This window comes from Theropithecus gelada, chromosome 4 (genome assembly GCF_003255815.1).
Source record: "Theropithecus gelada isolate Dixy chromosome 4, Tgel_1.0, whole genome shotgun sequence".
In the NCBI taxonomy this organism is placed as follows: Eukaryota; Metazoa; Chordata; class Mammalia; order Primates; family Cercopithecidae; genus Theropithecus; species Theropithecus gelada.
Window position 1 is genome coordinate 4,490,649 of NC_037671.1, and position 27,182 is coordinate 4,517,830.

Below are 27,182 nucleotides of genomic sequence, written 5' to 3' on the forward strand. Positions count from 1 at the left end.
TGCAGAATGTCTTCATATTTGCACAGATATTTGTAAATAATGTGTTCTTATTAATTGACACCCAATTAGAGTCTGTATTTCTCCAGGGCTAGGAAATCTCTTTCAATTCTCTTTGATTAGTTTGGCATTGAGAGGAAATTAGATGAGCAAATAACACATGTGTAGAGCATCTGAGAGGTGTGAGGTGCTGGGGCAGTTGTTTACATACTCATGAAGGCAGCAGCTATTTTGAGGATCTAACAGACCCTTAGTTAAGAATAGAGCATCTAAGAGGTGTGAGGTACTGTGGCAGCTGTTTACGTACTCATGAAGGCAGCAGCTATTTTGAGGATCTAACAGACCCTTAGTTAAGAATGAAAATGGGCCCGCAACCTAGTGAATTGCATCAACTGACTATGAAATGGAATGAGGGTTGCCTCAGACCCACAGCCCAGCATGACATCAGGGCTCAAATTAGATCTTGCAGGTGCCAATAATTCAAGTCTCTTGCTCCAACAAAGGCACACATCACCTTATGTTGTAGTATTTTGTTTTTTAAGTGTTAAAAATCTAAGCATCTTAGAAGTTCAGAACTATAAATGATAGTAGGATTCACATTTCCAGGAGGGAGGTAGAGAGACAGAGAAGAAGAAAGCAAGAGGAAAAAGTGAAGGAGACCTCATTTAAATGGTAACTTGAAGCTTATATGAAAAGTCCAACCTCTTTATGATGACTGAATATAACGTGAATACTCTTGAAGGCCTGAGTCCCTTTAGAGTCTCTCCAGAAAGTTCTCAGGGTTCTCTAGGCACGTTTTCTCAGCATGACTGCTTTTTCCAGCTCTAATGGGGATTTTGAGTGATGATGAATGAAGATGAGTTATATTTCCATCATTCAGTGTCACAGGTTTTACTCAACCTGGTCACAGCATGGACATCAAAGGAAGCTTCGGCCAGCTGCTGAGGTGGGAGTTCAATGTATCTCAGGGATCAAAGGTGGCTGGTCTAAACACAGCACATTGAAAGGTTAGGGAAGAATACAGAGCTGCAGCGAGTTTCCTTCTCCCAACTTTGCCCCTACATAGAACCCTTAGAAGTACGGCTCCTCACGTGAGAGTTCCGTTCATCACCCACAACTGACTGAGTGGAGGGATGTGCTCTCCCACAGTGAGTCTGACAGTCACAGGCTCTGCAAATTCCCGAGGAATGCCTTACAGTAGCTACCCTGGCCGCAGGGATGCTCGATCCACCCCCCGGAACCTGCAGCCAGGCCTTTCTTCTCAGGCGCTGTCTTCAAGATCGGCCTCCAGAGGCTTCAGCTCAGGACCCAGGGTCCAGAAATCCCATCCATCAGGAAACAGTGTCAAATGAAGGGAGAAATGTGCATGAGCACAAAACAGCTTGTTACCTCTGCCAGGAGGACCTTAGAAATGGGTTTCTTTTCTGATGTGTAACAATGTTGCCCTTGTTACTTTTACTGAAAATGTAAATTCAGTACCACAGGCTACAATAACAATTTCCATGTCTGAAACATTACCCACTCCCCCACAACAACAAGCGGCAGATGTTGGTTCTCACCTGGTTGTAGGGTACTCTTACAACTCTCTTCTCCAAATTTAACAAGATTAATGACAGGAAATTAGACAAGTATTTGCCTGTTTGGGTTATCCTACTATCATTTTAATTGTAGGAGAAAAATGTTTCCTTTTCACACTACGTACTTAGTGGTAAGTTGATGCGAAAGGAAAAACAAAACACAGCACTAAAAAGAGCCCCAACAATGCAATGTGCTACACACACACACACCCCACACGCACACACCACACACACACACACACACACCACACACACTCACACACACCACACACACACACTCTCACACACACACACACATACACACACCACACACACCACACACACTCGCACACACCACACACTCACACACACACACCACACACACACCACACACACACACCACACACACTCGCACACACCACACACACCACACACTCACACACACCACACACACACCACACACACTCTCACACACACACACTCTCACACACTCACACACACACACACCACACACACCACACACTCGCACACACTCACACACACACACCCCCCACACACTCACACACACACCACGCACACACCACACACACTCGCACACACCACACACACACTCACACACACTCTCACATACTCACACACACACACACCACACACACACCACACACACTCGCACACACACACACATACACACACTCACACACACACACACAGTGATGCTCTTACAAGAAAGCAGTTGTTATAAGGCTGCCTTTCTCAATACAAATGACTGCCTAAGAATTTAAAACGTTACCTTAAATTTTATCAGGACTGCAAGTGGTACTGATCTGCTTCCCTGGATATCTTCCACCAACCCAAACTCAAATTAATGTGCTATTTTCTAACAAATGCAAAACAAAAATTATTCAAATTACTCAAGTGATGTCAAAGGTCAAGAAGAAGTATCTGTGTCGATTCTAAATATACAGATGGCAACACGTGTCAGGCCTTTTCGGTGAACATTACAACAGATAAATTTTAAAAACGATAGCAAAAATGGGAAGAGACAGGAGATCTGAGAATAGCAAAAGTGAGAATGTTCCAGATATTGAGTGGTGTGTCTGATATGGTATAGCCTCATGTGATATGAGACAAGCACACAAAGTACAACAGGTAGAACTACGAGCAAGCAGAAAGCTTAATTAATGGCAATGCTAATGAAACTAGAGACCTTGGCTCTCCTTCACCCTCTACATCTGGCTGTTCACCAAATCGTGCCAATTCTAAGACTCAAATCAATCGCTCCTCTCCCTCTCCATGTTCTCGGCTGAATGCAGGTCCTCCTCATCCTTAGCTGGACAGCTCCAACAGGCCTCTAGGGAGGAAGCATGGTGGTTTCCCTCAGGCCGTCCCCACCGTGTGAGAGGGAATAATGCTAACCATGAAATCTGCAGAAATCAGGGTGACTGCATTTCCGGGAGGACTTTCTGGATAAACTGGCTTTTGGGATGTCCACTTGTGCTTGATTAAGTATTTACAGAGCACCCTCAGCTGTTGAGAGCACTGAGGATAACCTGGGAATGAGCCGATGCCCACAGGCATGAAGACCTGGGTCTGTGTTCACTGGAAATATCCTATCACAAAGTTTTGTTTGACAGCATATGAACAAGAAGGATAAAAAGTGCATATAAAGAAAAGAGGGGCGTCTTGGGTCACAAAATACTCATTTCAGACCCTGGTTCTGCTACTCCCACGCTATGTGACCTGGGGAGAGCACTGAACTGCACTGTGCCTCAGTTTCCTTCTCAGTGCAATAGTGCCCCAGCCCTGGAAATTAAACAGAATAGGGACGCGGCTCCTGGCATGCTTCCAGGCTCGCCCTAACCACTCCCGTGTGCCGCGGTGGGCATGGGCTGTCTCTGTCTGCCCTGGACCACATCCTGCTGTTCTTCGGCAATGGCATCCGGCTGTAGGGGAAGACCCTGCTCCCCTGCATTCAAACAGTGGACTGTCAGCGGGGCCGCTCATCCTAGGATCCTCACACCCTGAAAACAGGCCAAGGCCTGGGATCCAGTCCCACACTGGCCACAGCGACAGGTCTAGGGATAACTGCAGGACCCGCACAGGGCCAGCCACGGTCCTTCCTCGGGAGTTTTTAAGGGGATTGTTCTTACAGGTTCTATTCCTCTTTGACTGTGTGAGGCTGTGAACCAGAAAGGCAGTCTAGACTGCCCTCTGCCATGGGGAGCAGCTGAGGGATGGAGGCAACATCCAGGAGCACTGGAGCCAAGGAGCAGAGGGGCCCTGAAGGAGCACCAGGTACCTAAGGCTACTCTGAGTTCAGTTTCAGTTCCTGAAAAACAAAAGAACTCTGACTGCTGGAAAAGTCCATTCGCTTTTCTCCCTTTCCTAATATATTACTAAATACTTTCAGTATGCTTAAGCCTTTGTTTTATTAGAATAGATACTTCACACATTTAAAAAATAATTCACGTGCATCATCCTTTGCAACTTTTGGAGCATAACAGGACACTCCTAATAATAAAATGTCATGTTCGATTCCTAGAGAGAACACAAACAAAAGAGCACATAGTTTTTAAAGAATAAGATGTTATGCTTACATCTTATTTTTCTCATTAAACTTGTTTAAGTATAATCTGTGTTATTCATATATACAATATAAATTTGTTAAACTATATTTGAGAGTTGTTTTAAAAAAGTAATTAATGAGAGTGGCAGATACTAATTTCTGCTAAACTATACATTTTAATTAAAATTTTTGGGCTGGGTGCGCTGCCTCATGCCTGTAATCCCAACACTTTGGGAGGCCAAGGTGGATGGATCACTTGAGGTCAGGAGTTTGAGACGAGCCTGGCCAATATAGTAAAACTTCGTCTATACTAAAAATACAAAAATTAGATGGGCGTGGTGGTGCATGCCTGTAATCCCAGCTACTTGGGAGGCCAAGGCAGCAGAATCACTGGAACCCAGGAGGCGGAGGTTGTAGTGAGCCAAGATCACGCCACTGCACTCCAGCCTGGGTGACAGAGTGAGACTCCGTCTCTTAAAAAAAAAAAAGGGGGGAGGGTTACTTAGAAGCAACATAATAAACTGTATATTTGAAAGGCATAAAAAACCTCAGTCCCAAACATAATCAATCCAACAATGCATTTTTAAGTCCACAAAAGAATAAGGCCATTTTTTTGGAAAAAGGAGGTATCTTCTTTAAAAAATAAAATAGAAGGCCAGAAGAATAAACATGACCAAATTACACTTCAAAGATTATTTTATATCTTCTTGCTTCTTATCTTTATGCTGTTTTCCAATTCCCCATGTTATACGTAAAATTTGAAGAAGATCTTATTTTTGCTTTCTCATTTTTAATTTTCTATAATTAATGTCACTAGTTTCCTGCACAAAGGTTTTATGCAAAACAAATTTATTTAACTTTTGGCCATGAATTGTCAATATTTTTTCATAAAATTGGAAGCATATTGAGACAAAATGTTCACAAAATAATTGGGCAGTATCTCTTTTTTCTGAGTGTTCTTATTTTTGTTTTCAAAATTTTAATTGACACATTATAATTACGCATATTTATGGGGTACATTTTGATATTCTGATACATGTATATGTTGTATAATGATCCGGTCAGGGTAGTTAGTGTATCTATCAGCTCATGCACATGTTTCTTTCTGGTGACAACATTAAAAATTCTCTCTTCTAGCTACTTTGACATATACAATAGGTATTGTTAACCTTAGTCACCCTATTGTACAACAGAATACCAGAACTTACTTCTCCTATCTTATAGTTACTTTGTACCCATTTGCTACCCTCTCCTCAGCCTCTTTCCACCCCTCCCTTACTCAGTTTTTGGTAAGCACTGTTCTACTCTCTGTTTCTCTATCATCTTTCTTTAGATTTCACAGGAGTGATATCTAAAGTATTTGTCATTTTGTGTCTGGCTTATTTCACTTAACAAGATGTCCTCTAGATTCATCCATGTTGTCACAAATGACAGGATTTTGGCTGGGCGTGGTGGCTCACGCCTGTAATCCTAGCACTTTGGGAGGCCAAGGCAGGCGGATCACCTGAGGTCAGGAGTTCAAGACTAGCCTGGTCATTGTGGTGAAACCCCATCCCTACTAAGAATACAAAAATTAGCTGGGCATAGTGGCACATTCCCGTAATCCCAGCTACTTGGGAGGCAGAGGTTGCAGTGAGCCAAGATCATACCACTGCACTCTAGCCTGAGCAACAGAGCAAGACTCTGTCTCCAAAAAAAAAAACAAACAAAAAAAAGAAGGTGCTTATATTGCAATAAAAAATTTCAAACTTAAAAAACAAAAATAAAATAATATTTACAAATAAATGAAATTTAAAACATCTTTTTTTTTTCCCCCCCGAGACAGAGTCTTGCTCTGTCACCCAGGCTGGAGTGCAATGGCACAATCTCAGCTCACTGCAACCTCTGCCTCCCGGGTTCAAGCAATTCTCCTGCCTCAGCCTCCTGAGTAGCTGGAATAACAGGTGCATACGACCGGCTAATTTTTGTATTTTTAGTAGAGACAGGGTTTCACCATGTTGGTCAGGCTGGTCTTGAACTCCTGACCTCATGATCTTCCCACCTCGGCTTCCCAAAGTGCTGGGATTACAGGCATGAACCACCATGCGTGGCCAAAAACATCTTAAAAGAAAGATGAAAGAAATTTGGAAAAACTTGATTTAGATGCTGACCAACATTTGACAAATAACACAAGTAGGGTTGGATGCAGAGCAGAGCAAAGGCCCCGCTCCCCACTGAAACTTTCTGTATTGCTCTTCAGGAGACTGAAGGGGGAAGATGACAGCTAGACAGAGGCTTCAGCAAGCTCAGGTGCATACCTGCCAGAGAGCTAGAAGTAGTCATCTCTCAGGTATACTTACACAATGGTTTTTCCAATGTGCATGAATGATTTCTCGACAAATTCCCGGACACTATGGACCTCCCCAGTAGCTATGACGAAGTCCTCCGGCTCATCATTCTGCAACATCAGCCACATAGCCTAGAGGGAAACAGAGGCAAGTTCATTCTGGAGTCACACTAAGTGGCCACACAGTTTTCCAGCGCACATAATCAGATAAGGACATGGACAGCTGGAACATGAGCATGAATTTCATACCACATTCTAACCACAACAGCAATGGCTCCCAACTTTTACTGAGCATCAGAATAATATGAGGAACATTTTGGTGTACATGCCAGGGCTGCAGCCACAGCAGGGTGGGCTCAGAGGCCTGGAGATTGTTTCTCAGAATCTGTATCCTTAACATCACAGGTGATTCTCATGTTGTAGGTCCTCAGACCACAACGTAGAGGAATGTGATGTGAAGCAGTGTGTATAGCAAATAACCTTTTTATAGTATTATTTACAAAAAGAACAGTTCTTTTTTTTTTTTTTTGAGACGGAGTCTCCCTCTGTTGTCCAAGCTGGAGTGCAGTGGTGCTATCTCAGCTCACTGCAAGCTCCGCCTTCCGGGTTCACGCCATTCTCCTGCCTCAGCCTCCTGAGTAGCTGGGACTACAGGCACCCACCACCACGCCCAGGTAATTTTCTGTATTTTTAGTAAAGACGGTGTTTCACCATGTTAGCCAGGATGGTCTTGATCTCCTGACCTTGTGATCCGTCTGCCTCGGCCTCCCAAAGTGCTGGGATTACAGGCATGAGCCACTGCGCCTGGCCAAAAAGAACAGTTCTAAAAGCACTAATTTTTCTTCATATCATAGATAGCAGGCAAGGACAAAACCATTTAAAGACAGATGTTTGTCTTCAAAAGTAGAACCTAACTTTTGAATAATAAAGTTGAGAATGTACTAGTCACAAAACAAAATAAGTGCAAACCATTAACGGAAAAACCACCACGTAATGGAGAGTACTACCATTATTAAAAAGTTGTCTGAGAGGCAATGAAAACATTTATGCCAGAGTTAATGGGTTCATAAGGCAGCATTTCAAGGCCAGGTGCTCAACTTCCATATCAAAATGGATGTCTATACAGGTACACTTTCTCAGTAGGAGTCAGGAGTCTGGTGGGTGAAAATGCCCCTGCATATCTAAGATACAGACTGGTGGCACCAGCATAGCCCGGCTCCCCTTGGTTAGCTTTTATCAACAGCAGATAGACCCGGAGTTCCTGTAACTTGCAATTACACCTTAAAGATTTTTTTTTAAACACAGATAAAAGATGCAGTTTAAAAAAAAATTAAGCGTAGCAAGAATCCAACAGGAATACGTCTCTTCAAAAAAGGTTGAAACAAAAAAGAAAAAAAAAATCGATCTCTATTTTTTCATCACTTCCACCCAATTCTCAAAATAAACTAGGTAAAAAGAATAAGGACTTAATTATAACACAGCCTCCAATGATACGTGCATTGAACTCTTGTTCTAGCATTTAAACAAAACTGTTTTGGTTTGTGTCTCCCTAAGTTGTTCCTTGATAAGCTGAAAACATGAAGTTGTTAAAATCAATGAGCCAGCCTATTTTCTCTTAGAAAATGCCACCAAAAAAGTTTAATTTCCTTTTTATTCATTTGAATTTGTGGAAACCTTCTAAAAAATAAAATTAAAAATAATTTCTCCTTTACCTGAAGTTATTTCCTGTGTATGTTTTTGTATTTTTGGTCTATTACAAGATTGTTTTAAATCATATAGAAGATAAGATTTTGGGCTATTTTACATGCCTTGGAGATGTGGCATGCTGGTTGGTACAATGGTAATGGTTTCAAGTCAGTGATATTCTATAAAGTAACTGACAGATGAAATTATCTTGGCGAGAAGACATTTTTGTTCACATTAATGAAATACCTGCAATTTCATTTTGCCTTAAGAAATCATGGTTGGTGAACTTAGCCACAACACTTTTTAAATGTTATACTAACACCACTACTACTACTAATAAAGCATGAGCTTTTAAAAGGCATGAAATACAAGTTGTTCACTGTTGTGGGATAGTCCATGCAAGCAGATGGAGTCTACAATGGCTTGGTAGCTCCCTGAACGCTGTTAAACACTGGGGGCTGAGGAGAGCAATGGGGTCTGAAATGCAGCCCAGGCGCAGCACCGTCTGTCAAGGGGTTCCCCAAGGTGTCTTTTTGAAAGGGGCACCAAGGCCTGTGTGCCTGAGCAGATGCCTAGTGAGCCTGCGCCTGCAAGTGAAATTCCTGCGGCCTGGAACGCCCTGGAACGCTCTGTCTCCTCGTCTGTCTGGGAACGCCGACCCCTCTCCAGGTCCTGGACCAGGGTCCCAAGTCTGGCCATTGGCATGAATTCCAGTGCACACAGTGTGGCGGCTTCCCTGGGATCGGGCCTGCCCTTTGGCCCCCTTCCCAACTGAGCTGCGCCTCCCACTTCACCCAAGTGGGCGCACGAGCGTACCCGTGGACACACACACAGGCACACGTGCACACACAACACACACAGAAACTTAGTTTGACGTTTGCCAAAATACCTTCAGAATTTTTAGAAAAAATTAAATTATGCTTATGGCTAGAATTTCTATCTGAACACTCTTCTGCGGGATTAGATGTAAGGGGGTAAATACGCTTAAATGTGTTTGACTCAAATTTCCATTCTAAAAATAACATTTCAAATAGGTCTTTCAGGACCACTCAGCTTATTTTATTTCTTTAGAAAGTCCGCTGTGTTAGAGTGGTCTCGAAAAAGTCCTATTTTTAGTCATGTGAAAGAAGGCAAGGGCTTGCTAAAAATGTAAGGAGAAAATATGGCTGTTGGTTAACGGTGGATCACTTTAAACACCGGCCCGGGTCCCCTGGTGCTTGTTTTGTTCCCCGCAGGAATCTGGGGATCAGTCAGGGCCTCTCCTTTTACTAGAGCGAGAGCCAAGAATCTGCTCTTTTCCTCTCCATCAGACTATCTGTGGCCTTTGACCTATCAATTTCTAGGCATTTCCTCTAACGTTCATATTGTACCACACTCCGGTCTGGGAATGAGAAGAGAAAGGATATACAACTGCAGATTTATTTGTTATTACTGAATAGTTTACTGGTTTCAACAGAGGGATAGAGCTTTGTTTAAATTTCCACTGAGCATAATTAATGGTTATTGACTGGTAAATGAAGAACAGGTGACACTCTGGATTAGAAGATAAACGATCCTGTGTTCTGGTGTGATAATGGGTTAGTAATTCACCACAAAGCCGAGGCTGAGTGCGTCCCGTTGTAATGCTAGATCATGTCCAGCAGACAAAGGCCCCTGTGTGAGGAGGACGCAGCCATCCGCCTCCTTATACAGCTGCACACGTTGATGTGCTCCATTTATTCTCTGATGGATGGCACAACTGAGGCAAAAGTTCACCCGTTCTCACCTTCCTGTTCACATGCTGGACCACATGACCCATGACATGGCCAGGCCACACTCTGTGAGCAAATCGCCACCCAGCTCTGGCTTCTGACTAGAGAAACAGCGTTGAGGTTACATGGTTTAGAGGTCAGTCTTCTCTCTCTGTCTCTCAAGGAATGAAGAAGGAAAAAGACAGTCTGCCTGCATTCCTCTGGTGTCCTTTGAGGATGTGACTGACTTGTCCACTTCCTCAAACACTTATTTACTTTCAGTCCTGACCTGATTACCAGTGCACATGAAAAAAGTCTCCTTTTTAATCCATCTCACGGAGAGGAAAGCAAATCAGTTAAGGAATGTGCCAGGGCCTCAGATTCTTTAACATAAAAATGTCCCTTAATTGCCAAAAAACAGTGCAGTTTTCAAATCATGTCTTGCATTCATTGTGCTTTTAAGCAAATGAAGTTTAAGGGAAATCTGACTCCATACCATTGACTTTTGATGGCCAAGTCAAGACGGGTATAAATATTACTTAAATTTGGACATGTACTATTTTGTAACTATATAGTCTATCTGTTCTACAAATCCAATTTGGAGAAGTCAAAATAAAACTTTAATTTTATTATGTATTTATTTATTTAGACAGAATCTCGCTCTGTCGCCCAGGCAGGAGTGCAGTGGCACAATTTCGGCTCACTGCAACCTCCGCCTCCAGGGTTCAAGCAGTTCTCCTGCCTCAGCCTCCCGAGTAGCTGGGATTACAGGTGCGCACCACCACACCTGGCTAATTTTTGTACTTTTAGTAGAGACGGGGTTTAGCCATGTTGGTCAGGCTGGTCTTGAACTCCTGATCTTGTGATCTGCCAGCCTCGGCCTCCCAAAGTGCTGGGATTACAGGCGTGAACCACCGCTCCCGGCCTATAAAACTTTAATTGTAAAATGTCAAATAAAAATACCCCTCTCTCCCAGTCTCCCATTTGGTAATTTGAGGGGTGGATGCGGAAGTGGTTTGGGAGGCTCAGGAAGGCTGCTCCTCTCGGGAAGCTGCCGGCTCCAGTGGCTGTTCAGAGCTGGGCCAATGAAGGAGAACACTCCAAGTGCGTCACCACAGCCGACTGACTACACCTGATTCCATGCATGCCTTCTGTGGTGGGATGTGTGTTTGTCTTAAAAATTTGGATTCTACAATTGCTTCCACCTCGACATTAACCTCCAGTTCAGTATCCAAGACACAAACACTTATTAACTGAGCTGGCATCCATGAATAACAAGATTTGTTAATGAAGGTTATGTTTAACTATGTCTATGTGACTGCTATTTTTCACCCTGGTGCTTTTGTGCTTTACGTGCTACTGAAACAAAAATCTTAAAACCACACACACACACACACACACGCATGCACACAGACACACACAATTATGTATGTATACGCATTTCAGGGGAGAACATGTATGAAATAACTTTAATAAAAATCATGGAAATTTGAACAAATGGAAATTAAATTTCCAGAGAAAGGATGCCCAGTGTGAACCCATTCATATGCATTTCATCTCTAAACATTTAGTAGCTGTTTTCATGATGGCAGCCTGGTATTTAGTTTGAGTCAGGACCTCCAGTAGTTTTGTGGTCAGTCAGGCCTTATTCTTTGTGGAATCCACATCGGTAGGTCTTAGGTCTTTGGGTTAGTTTTAATTAATAAAACTATACTAATCAAAACAAACAGTGTAAAACCAAAGTCTGGCCTTATGGCTATCTCTATGTCTATTTTCTTCCTGGGCCAAAACGCTGTGTCACATGGATTCCTTAGATTAAGGGACTTCTAGACATTTTAAAGACATGATGTTACTGAACAGAAAAAAAAAAAAATTAATTAATAAAAGGACCAAAAACAAAAGAACACAACCCAGAAAGCCATATAGCTCTTGCTTTTTTCTTTGCTAACCTATCATTCTATATCGACACCATATGTACTGAAAGAAAGAGGCAATGTCAAACTTCGTTTTGCCCTCCCTCTTTTAACTCTAGCCAGGAATACACAGCTACAAACTTCATGTTGGGGTTAATGTTTCTCTTCCCTAGAAACAATATAAAATCGAACAGCTCCTAGTCTTCTGTTTATAATTCTGAATCAGTTTTCCAGGATATTATCTGTTCTTTCAATTTGCAGATTCTAGTTATGTATTTATTTCTTCTATTTATCTTTGAATATATCTTATTTCTTCTATTCCATTTCTTTTTCATGCACACCAATTATGCGTATGTTATATCTCTTTCGTTCTCTCTTTTACATCTATCACCTCCGAGCTAATGATGTTTGCGTTTTGTTTCATATTCATTTACATGATTTCCTCCAGCCTACTCACCTGATTGTTTTAGTAAAATTTACTTTATATTTTGTTGCTAATATGGTTTCAATTTCTGTAAGGGTTTTTTTTCTCTTTCATAGTTTTCCTGTTTACTACCAGCTTGCTTTTTATCTTTCTGTGACTTTATTTAAGCTAGGAGACAGACACCTTTTTTCTTACAAAGCCAGATAGTACGTATTTTAGGTTTGTGAACCATATTGTCTCTGTTTCCCTGCTGTTGTAGCACAAAACAGCAACGGACAAAATGGCATCAAGTGGGTATGACTGTGTTCTAATAAAACAGTTACAAGGCCCATGGACTATAATTTGCCCACCTTTGCTTTCAGCAAACTTAACAAAAATATGTTGCCTGTGATTTCTTTGATTCTACAGAGAACAGTTACCCAAGCTCCAGCTGCTTATCATTTTGAATGACACCCCTTATGATATGCACCACGCATCTGTTTTGCTTATGTTCCTTTTCTTCTTCTTGCAATCCTTTCCCCACTCACACTCAAGCGTAGATTCTGGGGTAGTGCCTTTCTACTTATTATTATACTCGAACGAGGCTGGCTGTTTGCTGAAGAATCTTGGGAGGGGGAACAGGAAAGTACATGGAGGACAGCCTGCAGCTTTAATTCAGGCTTCTCTCAAAGCCCTCCCACCAACTTCATTGCATGCTTTGCCCCAGGACATGGCTGCCACAATTTCTCAAGATTTTGCTGGTTAGTGTGATTAGTGGAAAGGAGCACATGAATTGTAGGGCTGCCCTAGCGCTATCTGGCGATGTTTGCTTTCACTCTGCCTTCACCCCAGATCACAATCTGCAGTGTTCCTTGGCTAGGAGGCTAGGAGGCTATGCCATGACAATAAAATTGGCTTCTGGCTAGATGTGGTGGCTCACACCTGCAATCTTAGCACTTTGGAAGGCTGAGGCAGGCAGATATCTTGAGGTGAGGAGTTTAAGACCAGCCTGGCCAACATGGCAAAACTCCGTCTCTATTAAAAATACAAAACTTAGCTGGGCATGTTGGGGGGGGGGGGGGCACCTGTAATCCCGGCCACCTCGGAGGCTGAAGCACAAGAATCACTCGAACCCCAGAGGTGGAGGTGGCAGTGAGCTGAGATCGTGCCACTGCACTCCAGCATGGGCGACAGAGACTTTATCTAAAAAAAAAAAAAAAAAAAAAAATTAAACATTAAAAAAAAGAAATTGTCTTTTCCTTCAGCAACACCTTCTTGCCATTGTGTAGTGTACAAGTGGGTATCTATGAGGATATTTTCCACTTCTTTCTAATAGGTAATATTATTTTATGGGTTTTTTAGGACCGAAATTATTTTGCGCAAAATTCATAGCCTGTGTGTATAGTTCCAAACATCTGCTCTAAATTTTCTTCAAATTTCATGGTATCTGTCTCAAATACTTTTTCATTTCTTTGTAGACAGGGTCTTACCATGTCACCCAGGCTGTAGTGCCGTGGCATGATCGTAGCTCACTGCAGCTGCGAACTCCTGGACTCAAGTGATCCTCCAGCTTCAGCCTTCCAAGTAGCTGGCACTACAGGCATGCACCACCACACTTGGCTGATGTTTTTTATTTTTAATATACAAAAATAGTAAAAATGTATGTATGGGCTACATTGCTCCTGGCCTCAAGAAATCTTCCTGCCTTGGCCTCGCAAAGTGCTGGGACGAAAGGAGTGAGCCACCAGCCTCAAGTTATTGATACCTCACATTTCAAGTTGTGTCCAATTTCACTGTTATAATGAAGAAGTAGTTTTCTCTTAGCTTTATTTTATTATTTTTCTTGATTTCAGAGGGTTTCAAAAAAAGGAGTGTTGAATGAAAATGCCCTTATATTCAGCCATTTAAAAATGTATTTCTTGAAGATGGCTGAATAGGAACAGCTCCGGTCTGGAGTTCCCAGCGAGATCAATGCAGAAAGCAGGTGATTTCTACATTTCCAACTGAGGTACCTGGCTCATCTCATTGGGACTGGTTAGACAGTGGGTGCAGCCCATAGAGGGTGAGCCGAAGCAGGGTAGGGTGTTCTCTCATCTGGGAAGCACAAGGGGTTGGGGAACTCTATCTCCTAGCCAAGGGAAGCTTTGAGGGACTGTGCCATGGGGAACAGTGGATTCTGGCCCAGATACTATGCTTTTCCCACGGTCTTTGCAACCCACAGACCAGGAGATTCCTTTGGGTGCCTATACCACCAGGGCCCTGGGTTTCAAGCAAAAAACTGGGCAGACACTGAGCTAGCTGCAGGAGTTTTTTTTTTTCCATGCCCTAGTGGCACCTGGAACACCAGTGAACAAGAACCGTTTACTCCCCTGGAAAGAGGGCTGAAGCCAGGAAGCCAAGTGGTCTAGCTCAGCGGATCCCACCCCCACAGTGCGCAGCAAGCTAAGATCCACTGGCTCGAAATTCTGGCTGCCAGCACAGCAGTATGAAGTCGACCTGGGACACCGGACCTTGGTAGGGGAAGGGGCCTTGCCATTACTGAGGCTTGAGTAGGCGGTTTTCCCCTCACTGCGTCAACAAAGCCACCAGGAAGTTTGAATGGCTGCTGTGGCCAGACTGCCTCGCTAGATTCCTCCTCTCTGGGCAGAGCATTTCTGAAAGAAAGGCAGCAATCCTAGTCAGGAGCTTATAGATAAAACTCCCATCTCCCTGGGACAGAGCACCTGGGGAAAGGGGTGACTGCGGGCGCTGTTTCAGTAGACTTAAAACGTTCCTGCCTGCTGGCTCTGAAGAGAGCAGTGGATCTGCCAGCACAGCGCTCGAGCTCTGCTAAGGGACAGACTGCCTCCTCAAGTGGGTCCCTGAACCCTGTGCCTCCTGACTGGGAGACACCTCCCAGCAGGGGTGGACAGACACCTCACACAGGAGAGCTCCGGCTGGCATCTGGCAGGTGCCCCTCTGGGATGAAGCTCCTAGAGGAAGGAACAGGCAGCAATCTTTGCTGTTCTGCAGCCTCCGCTGGTGATACCAAAACAAACGGGGTCTGGAGTGGACCTCCAGCAAACTCCAGCAGACCTGCAGCAGAGGGGCCTGTTTTTTCATTTGTTTATTTATTTGAGATGGAGTCTTGCTCTGTTGCCAGGATGGAGTGCAATGGCGCGATCTCAGCTCACTGCAACCTCCGCCTCCCAGGTTTAAGCAATTCTCCTGCCTCAGACTCCCGAGTAGTTGGGATTAAGGTGCACGCCATCACACACAGCTAATTTTTGTATTTTTAGTAGAGATGGGGTTTCACCATATTGGCCAGGATGGTCTTGATCTCCTAACTTCGTGATCCACCTGCCTTGGCCTCCCAAAGTGTTGGGATTATAGGCGTGACCACCCGCGCCCAGTAGGGACTGACTGTTAGAAGGAAAACTAACAGAAAGGAGTAGCATCAACACCAACAAAAAGGATGTCCACACAAAAACTCCACCCAAAGGTCACCAACATCAAAGATCAAAGATAGATAACTCCATGAAGATGAAGAAAAACCAGTGCAAAAAGGCTGAAAATTCCAAAAACCAGAACGCCTCTTCTCCTCCAAAGGATCACAACTCCTCACCAGCAAGGGAACAAACCTGGATGGAGAATGAGTTTGACAAATTGACAGAAGTAGGTTTCAGAAGGCAGGTAATAAACTCTTCCGAGCTAAAGGAGCGTGCTCTAACCCAATGCAAGGAAGCTAAGAACCTTGAGAAAATGTTAAATGAACTGCTAACTGGAATAGCCAGTTTAGAGAAGAACATAAATGACCTGATGGAGCTGAAAAACACAGCATGAGAACTTTGTGAAGCATATGCAAGTATCAATAGCCGAATCAATCAAGTGGAAAAAAGGGTATAAGAGATTGAAGATCAACTTAATGAAATACAGTGTGAAGACAAGATTAGAGAAAAAGAATGAAAAGGAACGAACAAAGCCTTTAAGAAATATGGGACTATGTGAAAAGACCAAACCTACCTTTGACTGGTGTACCTGAAAGTGACAGGGAGAACAGAACCAAGTTGGAAAACACTCTCCAGGATATCATCCAGGAGAACTTCCCCAATCTAGCAAGACAGGCGAACATTCAAATTCAGGAAATAAAAAGAACACCACAAAGATTCTCCTCAAGAAGAGCAACCCCAAGACACATAATCGTCAGATTCACCAAGGTTGAAATGAAGGAAAGCATGTTAAGGGCAGCCAGAGAGAAAGATCGGATTACCCACAAAGGGAAGTCCATCAGACTAACAGCGGATCTCTTGGCAGAAACCCTACAAGCCAGAAGAGAGTGGGGGCCAATATTCAACATTCTTAAAGAAAAGAATTTCCAACTCAGAATTCCATATCCAGCCAAACTAAGCTTCAAAAGTGAAGGAGAAATGAAATCCTTTACAGACAAACAAATGCTGAGAGATTTTGTCACCACCTGGCCTGCCTTACAAGAGCTCCTGAAGGAACACTAAATATAGAAAGGAAAAACTGGTACCATTCACTGCAAAAATATGCCAAATTGTAAACACTATCAACATTGTGAAGAAACTGCATCAACGAATGGCCAAAATAACCAGCTAGCATCATAATTACAGGATTAAATTTACACATGACAATAGTAACCTTAATTGTAAATGGGCTTAATGCCCCAATTAAAACTCACAGACTGGCAAATTGGATAAAGAGTCAGACCCATAGGTGTGCTGTATTCAGGAGACCCATCTCATGTGCAAAGACACACATGGGCTCAAAATAAAGGGATGGAGGAATATTTACGAAGCAAATGGAAAGCAAAAAAGAAAAAAAAAAGGCAGGGATTGCAACCCTAGTCTCTGATAAAACAGATTTTAAACCAACAAAGATAAAAAAAGACAAAGAAGGGCATTACATAATGGTAAAGGGATCAATGCAACAAGAAGAGCTAATAGTCCTAAATATATATGCACCCAATACAGGAGCACCCAGATTCATAAAGCAAGTTCTTAGAGACCTACAAAGAGACTTAGACTCCCACACAATAATAGTGGGAGACTTAACACCCCACTGTCAATATTAGATCATCGAGACAGAAAATTTAGAAGGATATTCAGGACTTGAACTTAGCTCTGGACCAAGCAGATCTAATAGACAGCTACAGAACTCTCCACCGCAAATCAAGAGAATATAATTTATTCTCAGGACCACACTGCACTTATTCTAAAACTGACCACATAATTGGAAGTAAACACTCCTCAGCAAATGCAAAAGAACGGAAGTATAACAAACAGTCTCTCAGACCACAGTGCAGTCAAATTAGAACTCAGGATTAAGAAACTCACTCAAAACCGCATAAATACATGGAAACTGAACAACCTGCTCCTGAATAAGGACTACTGGGTAAATAACAAAATTAGGGCAGAACTCAGTAAGTTATTTGAAACCAGTAAGAACAAAGATACAACGTACCAGAATCTCTGGGACACACCTAAAGCAGTGTTTAGAGGACAATTTATAGCACTAAATGCCCACAGGAGAAAGCAGAAAAGATCTAAAATCAACACCCTAACATCACAATTAAAAGCACTAGAGAAGTAACAGCAAACAAATTCAAAAGCAAGGAGAAGACAAGAACTAACTAAGATTAGAGCAGAACTGAAGGAGATTAGAGACATGAAAAACCCTTCAAAAAATCAATGAATATAGGAGCTGGTTTTTTGAAAAGATTAACAAAATAAGTAGACTGCTAGTCAGAATAATAAAGAAGGAAAGAGAGAAGAATCAAATAGACACAAAATAAAATGATAAAGGGGACATCACCACTGATCCCACAGAAATACAAACTACCATCAGAGAATACTATAAACACCTCTATGCAAATAAACTAGAAAATCTAGAAGAAATGGAAAAATTCCTGGACACATACAGCCTCCCAAGACTAAGCCAGGAAGAAGTCAAATCCCTGAACAGACCAATAACAAGTTCTGAAATTGAGGCAGTAATTAATAGCCTACCAACCAAAAAAAGCCCAGGACCAGATGAGTTCACAGCTGAATTCTACTAGAGGTACAAAGAGGAGCTGGTGCCATTCTTCTGAAACAATTTCAAGCAATAGAAAAAGAGGGAATCCTCCCTAAGTCATTTTATGAGGCCAGCATCATCCTGATACCAAAACTTGGCTGAGATACAACACGAAAAGAAAATTTTAGGCCAATGAGCAAAAGCTGGAAGCATTCCCTTTGAAAACTGGCACAAGACAAGGATGCCCTCTCTCACCACTTCTATTCAACATAGTGTTGGAAGCTCTGGCCAGGGCAATCAGGCAAGAGAAAGAAATAAAGAGTATTCGAATAGGAAGAGAGTAAGTAAAATTGTCTCTGTTTGCAGATGACATGATTGTATATTTAGAAAACCCTATCATCTCAGCCCAAAATCTCCTTAAGCTGATAAGCAACTTCGCAAAGTCTCAGGATACAAAATCAATATGCAAAAATCACAAGCATTCCTATACACCAATAATAGACAAACAGTCAAATCATGAGTGAACTCCCCATTCACAATTGCTACTAAGAGAATAAAATACTTAGGACTACAACTTACAAGAGATGTGTGGGACCTCTTCAAGGAGAACTACAAACCACTGCTCAAGGAAATAAGAGAGGACACAAAGAAATGGAAAAACTTTCCATGATCATGGATAGGAAGAATCAGTATCGTGAAAATGGCCATACTGCCCAAGGTAATCTGTAGATTCAACGCTATCCCCATCAAGCTGCCATTGACTTTCTTCATAGAATTAGAAAAAACTACTTTAAATTTCACATGGAACCAAAAAAGAGCCCGTATAGCCAAGACAATCCTCAGTAAAAAGAACAGAGCTGGAGGCATCACACTACCTGACTTCAAACTATACTGCAAGACCACCATACCCAAAACAGCATGGTACTGGTACCAAAACAAATATATAGACCAATGGAACAGAACAGAGGCCTCAGAATTAACACCACACATCTACAGCTGTCTGATCTTTGACAACCTGATAAAAACAAGCAATGGGGAAAGCGTTCCCTATTTTTAACAAATGGTGTTGAAAAACTGGCTAGCCATACGCAGAAAACTGAAACTGGACCCCTTTCTTATGCCTTATACAAAAGTTAACTCAAGACGGATTAAAGACTTAAGCGAGCCCTAAAATAATAAAAAACCTAGAAGAAAACCTAGGCAATACCATTCAGGACATAGGCATGGGCAAAGACTTCATGACTCAAACACCAAAAACAACGGAAATAAAAGCCATAATTGACAAATGGGTTCTCATTAAACTAAAGAGTTTCTGCACAGCAAAAGAAACTATCATCAGAGTAAAGAGACAACCTACAGGATGGGAGAAAAATTTTGTCATCTATCCATCTGACAAAGGGCTAATATCCAGAATCTATAAGGAACTTAAACAAATGTACAAGAAAACAACAACTCCATCAAAAACTGGGTGAAGGATATGAACAGACACTTCTCAAAAGAGGACATTTATGTGGCCAACAAACATGAAAAAAAGCTCATCATCACTGGTCTTTAGAGAAATGCAAATAAGAACCACAATGAGATACCATCTCACGCCAGTTAGAATGATGATCATTAAAAAGTCAGGAAACAAAAGATGCTGGAGAGGATGTGGAGAAATAGGAATGCTTTTACACTGGTGGTGGGAGTGTAAATTAGTTCAACAATTGTGGAAGACAGTGTGGCAATTCCTCAAAGATCTGGAACCAGAAATACCATTTGACCCAGCCATCCCATTACTGGGTACATACCCAAAGGATTATAAATCATTCTATTATAAAGACACACAACCATGAATGTTTATTACAGCACTATTCACAATAGCAAAGACTTGGAACCAACCCAAATGCCCATCAGTTATAGACTGCATAAAGAAAATGTGGCACATACACACCATGGAATACTACACACCCTAAAAAAGGATGAGTTCATACCCTTTGCAGGAAAATGAATGAAGCTGGAAACCATCATTCTCAGCAAACTAACACAAGAATAGAAAACCAAACACCACATTTTCTCACTCATAAGTGGGAGCTGAACGATGAGAACACATGGACACAGGGAGGGGAACGTCACACACCGGGACCTGTCGGTGGTGGGGGGCTAGGGGAGGGAGAGCATTAGGAGAAATACTTAATGTAGATGACGGGTTGCTGGGTGCAGCAAACCACCCTGGCACATGTATACCTATGAAACAAACCTGCACGTTCTGCACATGTATCTCAGAACTTAAAGGATAATTAAAAAAAAATTATTTCTCCATATATCCATTTTTAAAGCATGACATCTGAAAAGATAAGCACCAAACCTGTATAACTTGCTGGATACAGTGTGCAGCATAATACATTCTGAATGAGCACATAAAGAATTACCATAAACAACATATACCCCAATTATGTGACCATGTAAATAATGTATGAAAGAACCTTAATGAAAAATACACATATAAATAAAGGCTGTTTCACTGTCTGCTGATGCTTAACAAGCCATCCCAAAGCTTCATGGCTGCAGCTTTTTGTTCTTTTTTTTTTTTTTCCCTGAGATGGAGTTTCGCTTTTGTCTCCCTGGCTGGAGTACAGTGGCGCGATCTCAGCTCACTGCAACCTCCGCCTCCCAGGTTCAAGCGATTCTCCTGCCTCAGCCTCCTGAGTAGCTGGAATTACAGGCACCCACCACCACGCCCAGCTAATTTTTGAATTTTTTTTTTTTTTTAGTGGAGAGAGGCTTTCACCATGTTGGTCAGGCTGGTCTTGAACTCCTGACCTCAGGTGATCCGCCTGCCTCGGCCTCCCAAGGTGCTGGGATTACAGGAATGAGCCACCATGCCCGGCTGGCTGCAGCCTTTTGATTGTTTGCGATTCAGTGTGCAGGAACTCAAGAGGGTTCAGAGGACACAGTTTCTCTCTGCTCCCGGTGGTGATGGCCATGGGGGTCTGACTGGGGCAGTGGGGCCAGGATGGCCTCCCTCACAGGTCTGGTGCTGGGTGCTGGATGCACCCCAGTTCTCCTCCACGTGGGTCATTCTCCAGCTAAGTGTTCTAAGATAAGTGTTCTGTCGTTGTTCATTAGTCTAGTTGATGCTTCTTTACTTGGTGGCTGCTTCCAAGGTGGCAAAACAAAAGCGCAAAGCATCCTAAGGCCTTGGCCTGGAAGCTGTCCAGTTCACATCCTCCATACACACTGGCTACAGGATCAGCCCAAATTCACACAACGGGGAAACAGACTCTCCCCTTACGGGAGGGGTGGTGGAGTCACACTGCAAAAGGGCATGCAGGATGGGAGGGAGGGGTTACTGTAGCCATCTCCAGAAAAAAATCTACCACAAAGGGCTACCCTGTGATAACTCTAATGTCAGCTGATTGTTTCAGCGCAGCAATGAAGTTATTATCCTCGTCTCTAACGTAAACATTGCTTCAGCCTGCAGTTTTTATGTCAGCTCCATCTATCTTTAACATTGTGCAGCGATAGGTTTAAATGAGGGCAACAGTAACTCGCACCACACACACCTGGGACATGGAAGCTCACTTTCAGGCCCCCCTGATCTAACGAATGCTCGGACTGGCCCTAACACCACTACGGTCGCAACGTATTTCCCAGAAGTGGCTGTTTCCTGGAGCGTGCCAAGCCGCCTACTTCAGCCAGGTGCTTCCAATTATCTTCTGTCACTCGGATACCTGGGTAAGCCACTCTGGAATTAGTTCCTGGTCCGGGAGGAACAACAGAAAAGCGCTGGGCGTGCAGGAGGAAGTTTCTTCACACTCATGACCACCTGATTCTCCATCTTCATGCTCTTGGCTCCTGACTGTGCTACCTCAATCTATTCCTGGGAAGCCATTATGACCTTTGTACGACCTTATTCTTCAAGCTAGTCATCCTGACCACCTGATTCTGCCTCTTGGTCCAACTCTGACTTTGGGAATTGAACCTCTGAACTGATTCTACGCCCACTAGAATACCTAGAATAGGTCCTAAGATCATCACAGGTCTCTTGGTTCAAGTGTTGACAATCACTGTTACCAGCAAATATCAACTTATGGACGTCATAGTGCGTGCATTAAGGTGGGTGTAGACAGGACTTGAAGGATTAGTCTAAAACAGCACTGCCCAATAGAAATACAATGTGAGCCACATGTAACAATAAAATTTTCTATCAGTTGCATTGAAAAAGTAAAAAGAGGCCGGGCACGGTGGCTCAAGCCTGTAATCCCAGCACTTTGGGAGGCCGAGACGGGCGGATCACGAGGTCAGGAGATCAAGACCATCCTGGCTAACACGGTGAAACCCCGTCTCTACTAAAAATACAAAAAACTAGCCGGGCGAGGTGGCGGGCGCCTGTAGTCCCAGCTACTCGGGAGGCTGAGGCAGGAGAATGGCGTGAACCCAGGAGGCGGAGCTTGCAGTGAGCTGAGATGGCGCCACTGCACTCCAGCCTGGGTGACAGAGCGAGACTCTGTCTCAAAAAAAAAAAAAAAAAAAAAGAAAAAGTAAAAAGAAAAGGTGAAGCTACTTTTGATGTTTTATTTAATGGAATATATTCAGTATGTTACCATTTCAATACAAAATATGATTGAGATATTTCACATTCCTTTTCTATGTACCAAGACTTTGAAGTCTAGCCTGTCTTTTGTCCTCACAGGGCATCTCAATTCAGAAGAGGCACAATTTGAGTGCTCAACAGACACACAGGGCTGTGGCTACCACACTGGGCTGTGTGGGGCTACAGAGCAAGCCTTATGTTCAAGAGGGAGAGTGAACCTTGCTATGTGACACCCTACCCTAATCCTGTTTGCTCATCCTGCTAAGACACTCTGCCGGGGCTTCTTGGAGAAGGCCTCCTTATTTTCTTCATAGCACAACTAGAGGAACAATGGCCCCTCCTCCCTTCTTTGTCATTATCTCTACCTCCTGACTTCTTCAGTAGTGATTTCATCAGTGATGACAACTGGGAAAGAGTGAGTGTTTGAAAAGTAGCACAACTAGCTCCTGATGTACAGGCACTTGACATTTGCATGCCTGCCTGCCTCATCCATCCACAAATGGGCACTCACACCACACTCCCTCCCCAACTGGACTACCTGTGAGTAAACACCTGAGAAACACTTTGGAGTCTGGTGAAATGCAGTGCTGAAGAGGGGGTAGGTGTTCTCAGACATTCGTGTGCATGAGAATCATCTGCTAGGCTACAAGTGTGCACTGCAACCCTCTGGAAGATTAGAACGCAGGCTGCTGGCCCCTTGAGCCCCGGGGATTCAGATTCAATAGGCCTGGGTGGAGCTGGAGAATGTGCAAGTTGAAGCAGGGGGCTGCTGATCTGGGAAGCACGCCGAGAAACTCTGTGGCTGGAGCTCAGGCTGGGAATCAGAAACCCGCATCTAAACTCCAGCCCCACTACTCTCTGGGTGACTTCTGGATTACAGGTGTGGGGGCTCACGCCTATAATCCCAGCACTTTGGGAAGCCGAGGCAGGCGGATCACCTGAGGTCAGGAGTTAGAGACCAGTCTTTTCTCAAATAATAATAAAAAATAATAATAATGCCTACCTCAGGGGCTGTTTTATTTATTTATTATTATTTTTGACACGGAGTCTCACTGTGTCACCCAGGCTGGAGTGCAGTGACACGATCTCAGCTCACTGCAACCTCTGCCTCCCGGGTTCAAGTGATTCTCACGCCTCAGCCTCTAGAGGAGCTGGGACTACAGGTGTGCGCCACCACGCCCAGCTAATTTTTTCATCAGGATGATGACAGTGATGATTACACATCTTGAGGGAGTTACTGGTACCTGGGAGAATGTGTAGTTCATCTCCACAATCAAACTCTTGCACCCATAAATAGCATGGGGAAGGAAGACTAATAGGGTGGAGTGAATTAAATCCTGATTATGTTAGTCAAAGCCACAGAATTTAATAGCTGGAAGGGGCCTTAGAGGTGTTCTCATTCAATTCGACAAATGTTAAAGATGAAGCAGCTGAAACTGGAGAGAGTAAATGGTTCACCCGAAGTCATACACCTGCTAAGTGTTACAGCTGGGGCTGGAACCTCAGCTCCCTTTCCTGTATTCTTGCAACTGCATGATGCTCATGTGCATTTTTCTAATGGCTGTGTCTAGAATACATTTTCTTGTTGATACTCTCTTCTACGTGTCGGTTACAAATAGCTGTGTGGACTTTTGTGAACTAACCTGGGGACCTGACCAGGCAGGAAATGAATGTTTACAGTGTGCCTGCTAGTTGCTGGGCACTGTGCTGGAGTCTGGGGATAGACCACGTAGGAAGAGACAAGGAAGACACTGTGCCTGGCCTATGTGCTTTCAATATTTATATAGGAAAAAGGGTTTTAAAAGCCCAAATCTGATTTAAGAAATAACTTTTGGGACAGAGGCTTCAGGTAGTTACCAGGGAACTATCAGGTATGGCTCCTTCCTAAAACCTTCGTCCTGATCAGACCGTCCCCACACACTGCTCTTGATGAAGGGGTGAGTCAAACCAGGTGTATTTAAACCAGGTGACCTGTCCCCGTGCCTACTGCGCCCCAGCCCCCCACCCCCAATACCCTTCGGTCTCCATGGATGGAGAGCTAACATATTCTGGGCCAACGGGAGTGTCAAAGACATTTGCAGTATGAGACACAGGCAGAAACAGCGGGAAAGGGTTGAGCACGAAGTCGTGAGACTGTCACCAGGGGCGGAGCCAGCTGGAGCAACTGGGAGGCATGAAGGAGACCTGTGTGGGCAGCAGAGTGGGAAAGGGAGCCCATGAGGAGGGAGGGAGTGAAGGAGAGATGTGCAGACACAGAGGAAAGCAGATCCTCCTTTCCCATTCCTGTGAGGTGCCCTGAGGCTCCTTACAATAAATCCCGTTTTCCATGAATTTCTTTGAGTTGGTTTCTGCTCCTTTAGCAAACAACTTTGGATAAAGAGCAAACAGCACTTCTGGACCACGAGTATATGGGACCAGTTGTGTATCAGCTCTGTGTTCAGTGGTAAGAAGGGAGCTCCAGGGGGGATAAGTCACCACTTGCTGACCTCAGTATCCAGACGGGAAGATGGCCTCTTGCCCAGTCAGCCACCAAAATGATGGGAGAGGAGCCAGTGTGAAAGGAGCTGTGGGAACACAGAGGAGACAACCCAGTACACCAGAGGAGGAGGAGCACTCAGGGTCCTCGTGAGGGCGTCATCAACCCATGGCCCCCGCAGTCCCCACCACCAAGGCCTGCCCACTCCGAGTGCCTCTGAAGATGGCAGGCTAGGACATGCACCATCTTTGTAGCTGGGAACCTAGTGTCCCATGCAACTTGTTGGTTAAAACTCATTTCAAACGTGTTTCCCCAGTTTCTTCATTCACAAAAATCAAGATGTCAAGTTAAAAGTCACTCTTCCACTCAGTGCTCTGAAAAATATACTGAATATAATTAGATTTAATCATTCTTCTTTTAATTTTTGTTTGCTAATCTAAGAATGTCCCACTATGAGGAGTATCTGAGTTTTGTTCTTTCGGGTGGTCAAATTGCTCTTACTAACTTGATCTCACCCGGGACTAGGATGCTCTATTGTCATAATGATTTCCCAGATGCTGACTCTGCAATGTCCTGGACCCACACAGATGAAAAGGGAAGCCAGTTATATTTAAGAAAACAATGATTGTAACTGCAACACTTGAGTGTAGTGATACCGGAGGAAAGAAATTCTACTCCATACGTGCAAACAGTCACCTAGAGAAACCCCCCCTTCCACGGGAGGGCCTGTCCACGCCACTAAAAATTAAACAAAAAAGCCCCCGTGTTCTCCAAGATTCAGAACAAAAATCAAGAGTGCACCTTGAAGTTCAATTATTTTAAAAACACACTATAGATGATCAAGGGAGTTTTAAAAAATTAAGTCTACTTAATTCTAGATGAAACCTGGAAAAATAAGTAGAAAAAGCCTACAGTGAATTAACACTTTAAAAGTATTTAACGTATCGAGTATTTGAAAACTCTAAAATATCCAAAAAATGCTTTTAAAAATCTTTAGAGAAACTTAAATTATCAGACACTGAGAATGAACATTTATTTTTTGATGACTGAAATTCTCCAGTCTGACAAGTTATCAACGACTGCTCAAGATTGTTAACAAGAAACTCTGTCTAATACTATACAGCACCATGAGTAATGTCATTTACGCCGGTGCTAAAGGTCGAGATTGGAGGAGCAAGCTTTTCTGTTAATATAACACAACATTTTTCACATTCATTTCATGTGAATGAACAATGTCTTCATTGTTTTCCTGAAGACTAATTTAATGTTGTATTTTTTTTGCTTGTGTCAATGAGTGTCAAAATATTGTTCTTTTAATACATGAAAGTATTTGCATAGGGCTTTATTACTGATCTTCAGATGTTAGCCAGAGGCAAAATAAAACAGAGACGCTCCAGTTGGGAAATCTCGCTCACAATGAAAAGCAAGAGTCCTTAACATATTCTGCTCTCCTGCCAAGTTTTCTTCCAAGTACACAGTGATTTATTTACTCCATAATTGGTGAAATTAAAAACAACACTAGAGACTAAAAAAACTATAGGAACCCCTTTCCCTAAAAATGAAAGAGTTTGCAAGGAGGAATACAAAAACTCAAAGAGGAAGTACTAAGATGTAAGATCCTGACATGAATTAAAGGACAATCTGATAAAAACCTGATTACAGAAAAAGCCGAGAAGCACAGTATGTTTCAACAATGAAGTGGGAAACACAGAGGCAATTTTTATTAAGTTATGCCTTTCAGCATCATCTCATCATTAAATGCTCAATTGCTTATAACCATCTGCATTTATTAAGGAAAATAAACCACCACATTTTCTGCCGCACAAAGTTGAAGAGTCCGTAACCAGGTATCGGATGTGGTTTTCAATTCTGTTTTTTCTCTCTCTCTAACACTAATTATCTTGCCATTTGGTACTGCCAAAAAAGACAAAATGCCCT

At 43.1% G+C, this 27,182-nt stretch overlaps 1 protein-coding gene across 2 annotated transcripts in view; it reads right to left on the bottom strand.

Moving 5' to 3' along the window:
- Window positions 1-27,182, bottom strand: part of GMDS (GDP-mannose 4,6-dehydratase) — a 630,071-nt gene that overhangs the window by 119,371 nt on the left and 483,518 nt on the right. For both annotated transcript variants that reach the window (XM_025382900.1, XM_025382899.1), the window contains exon 8: window positions 6,459-6,577. In XM_025382900.1, the coding sequence (XP_025238685.1) occupies window positions 6,459-6,577 (119 nt within the window). The remainder of the gene's footprint in view (window positions 1-6,458; window positions 6,578-27,182) is intronic.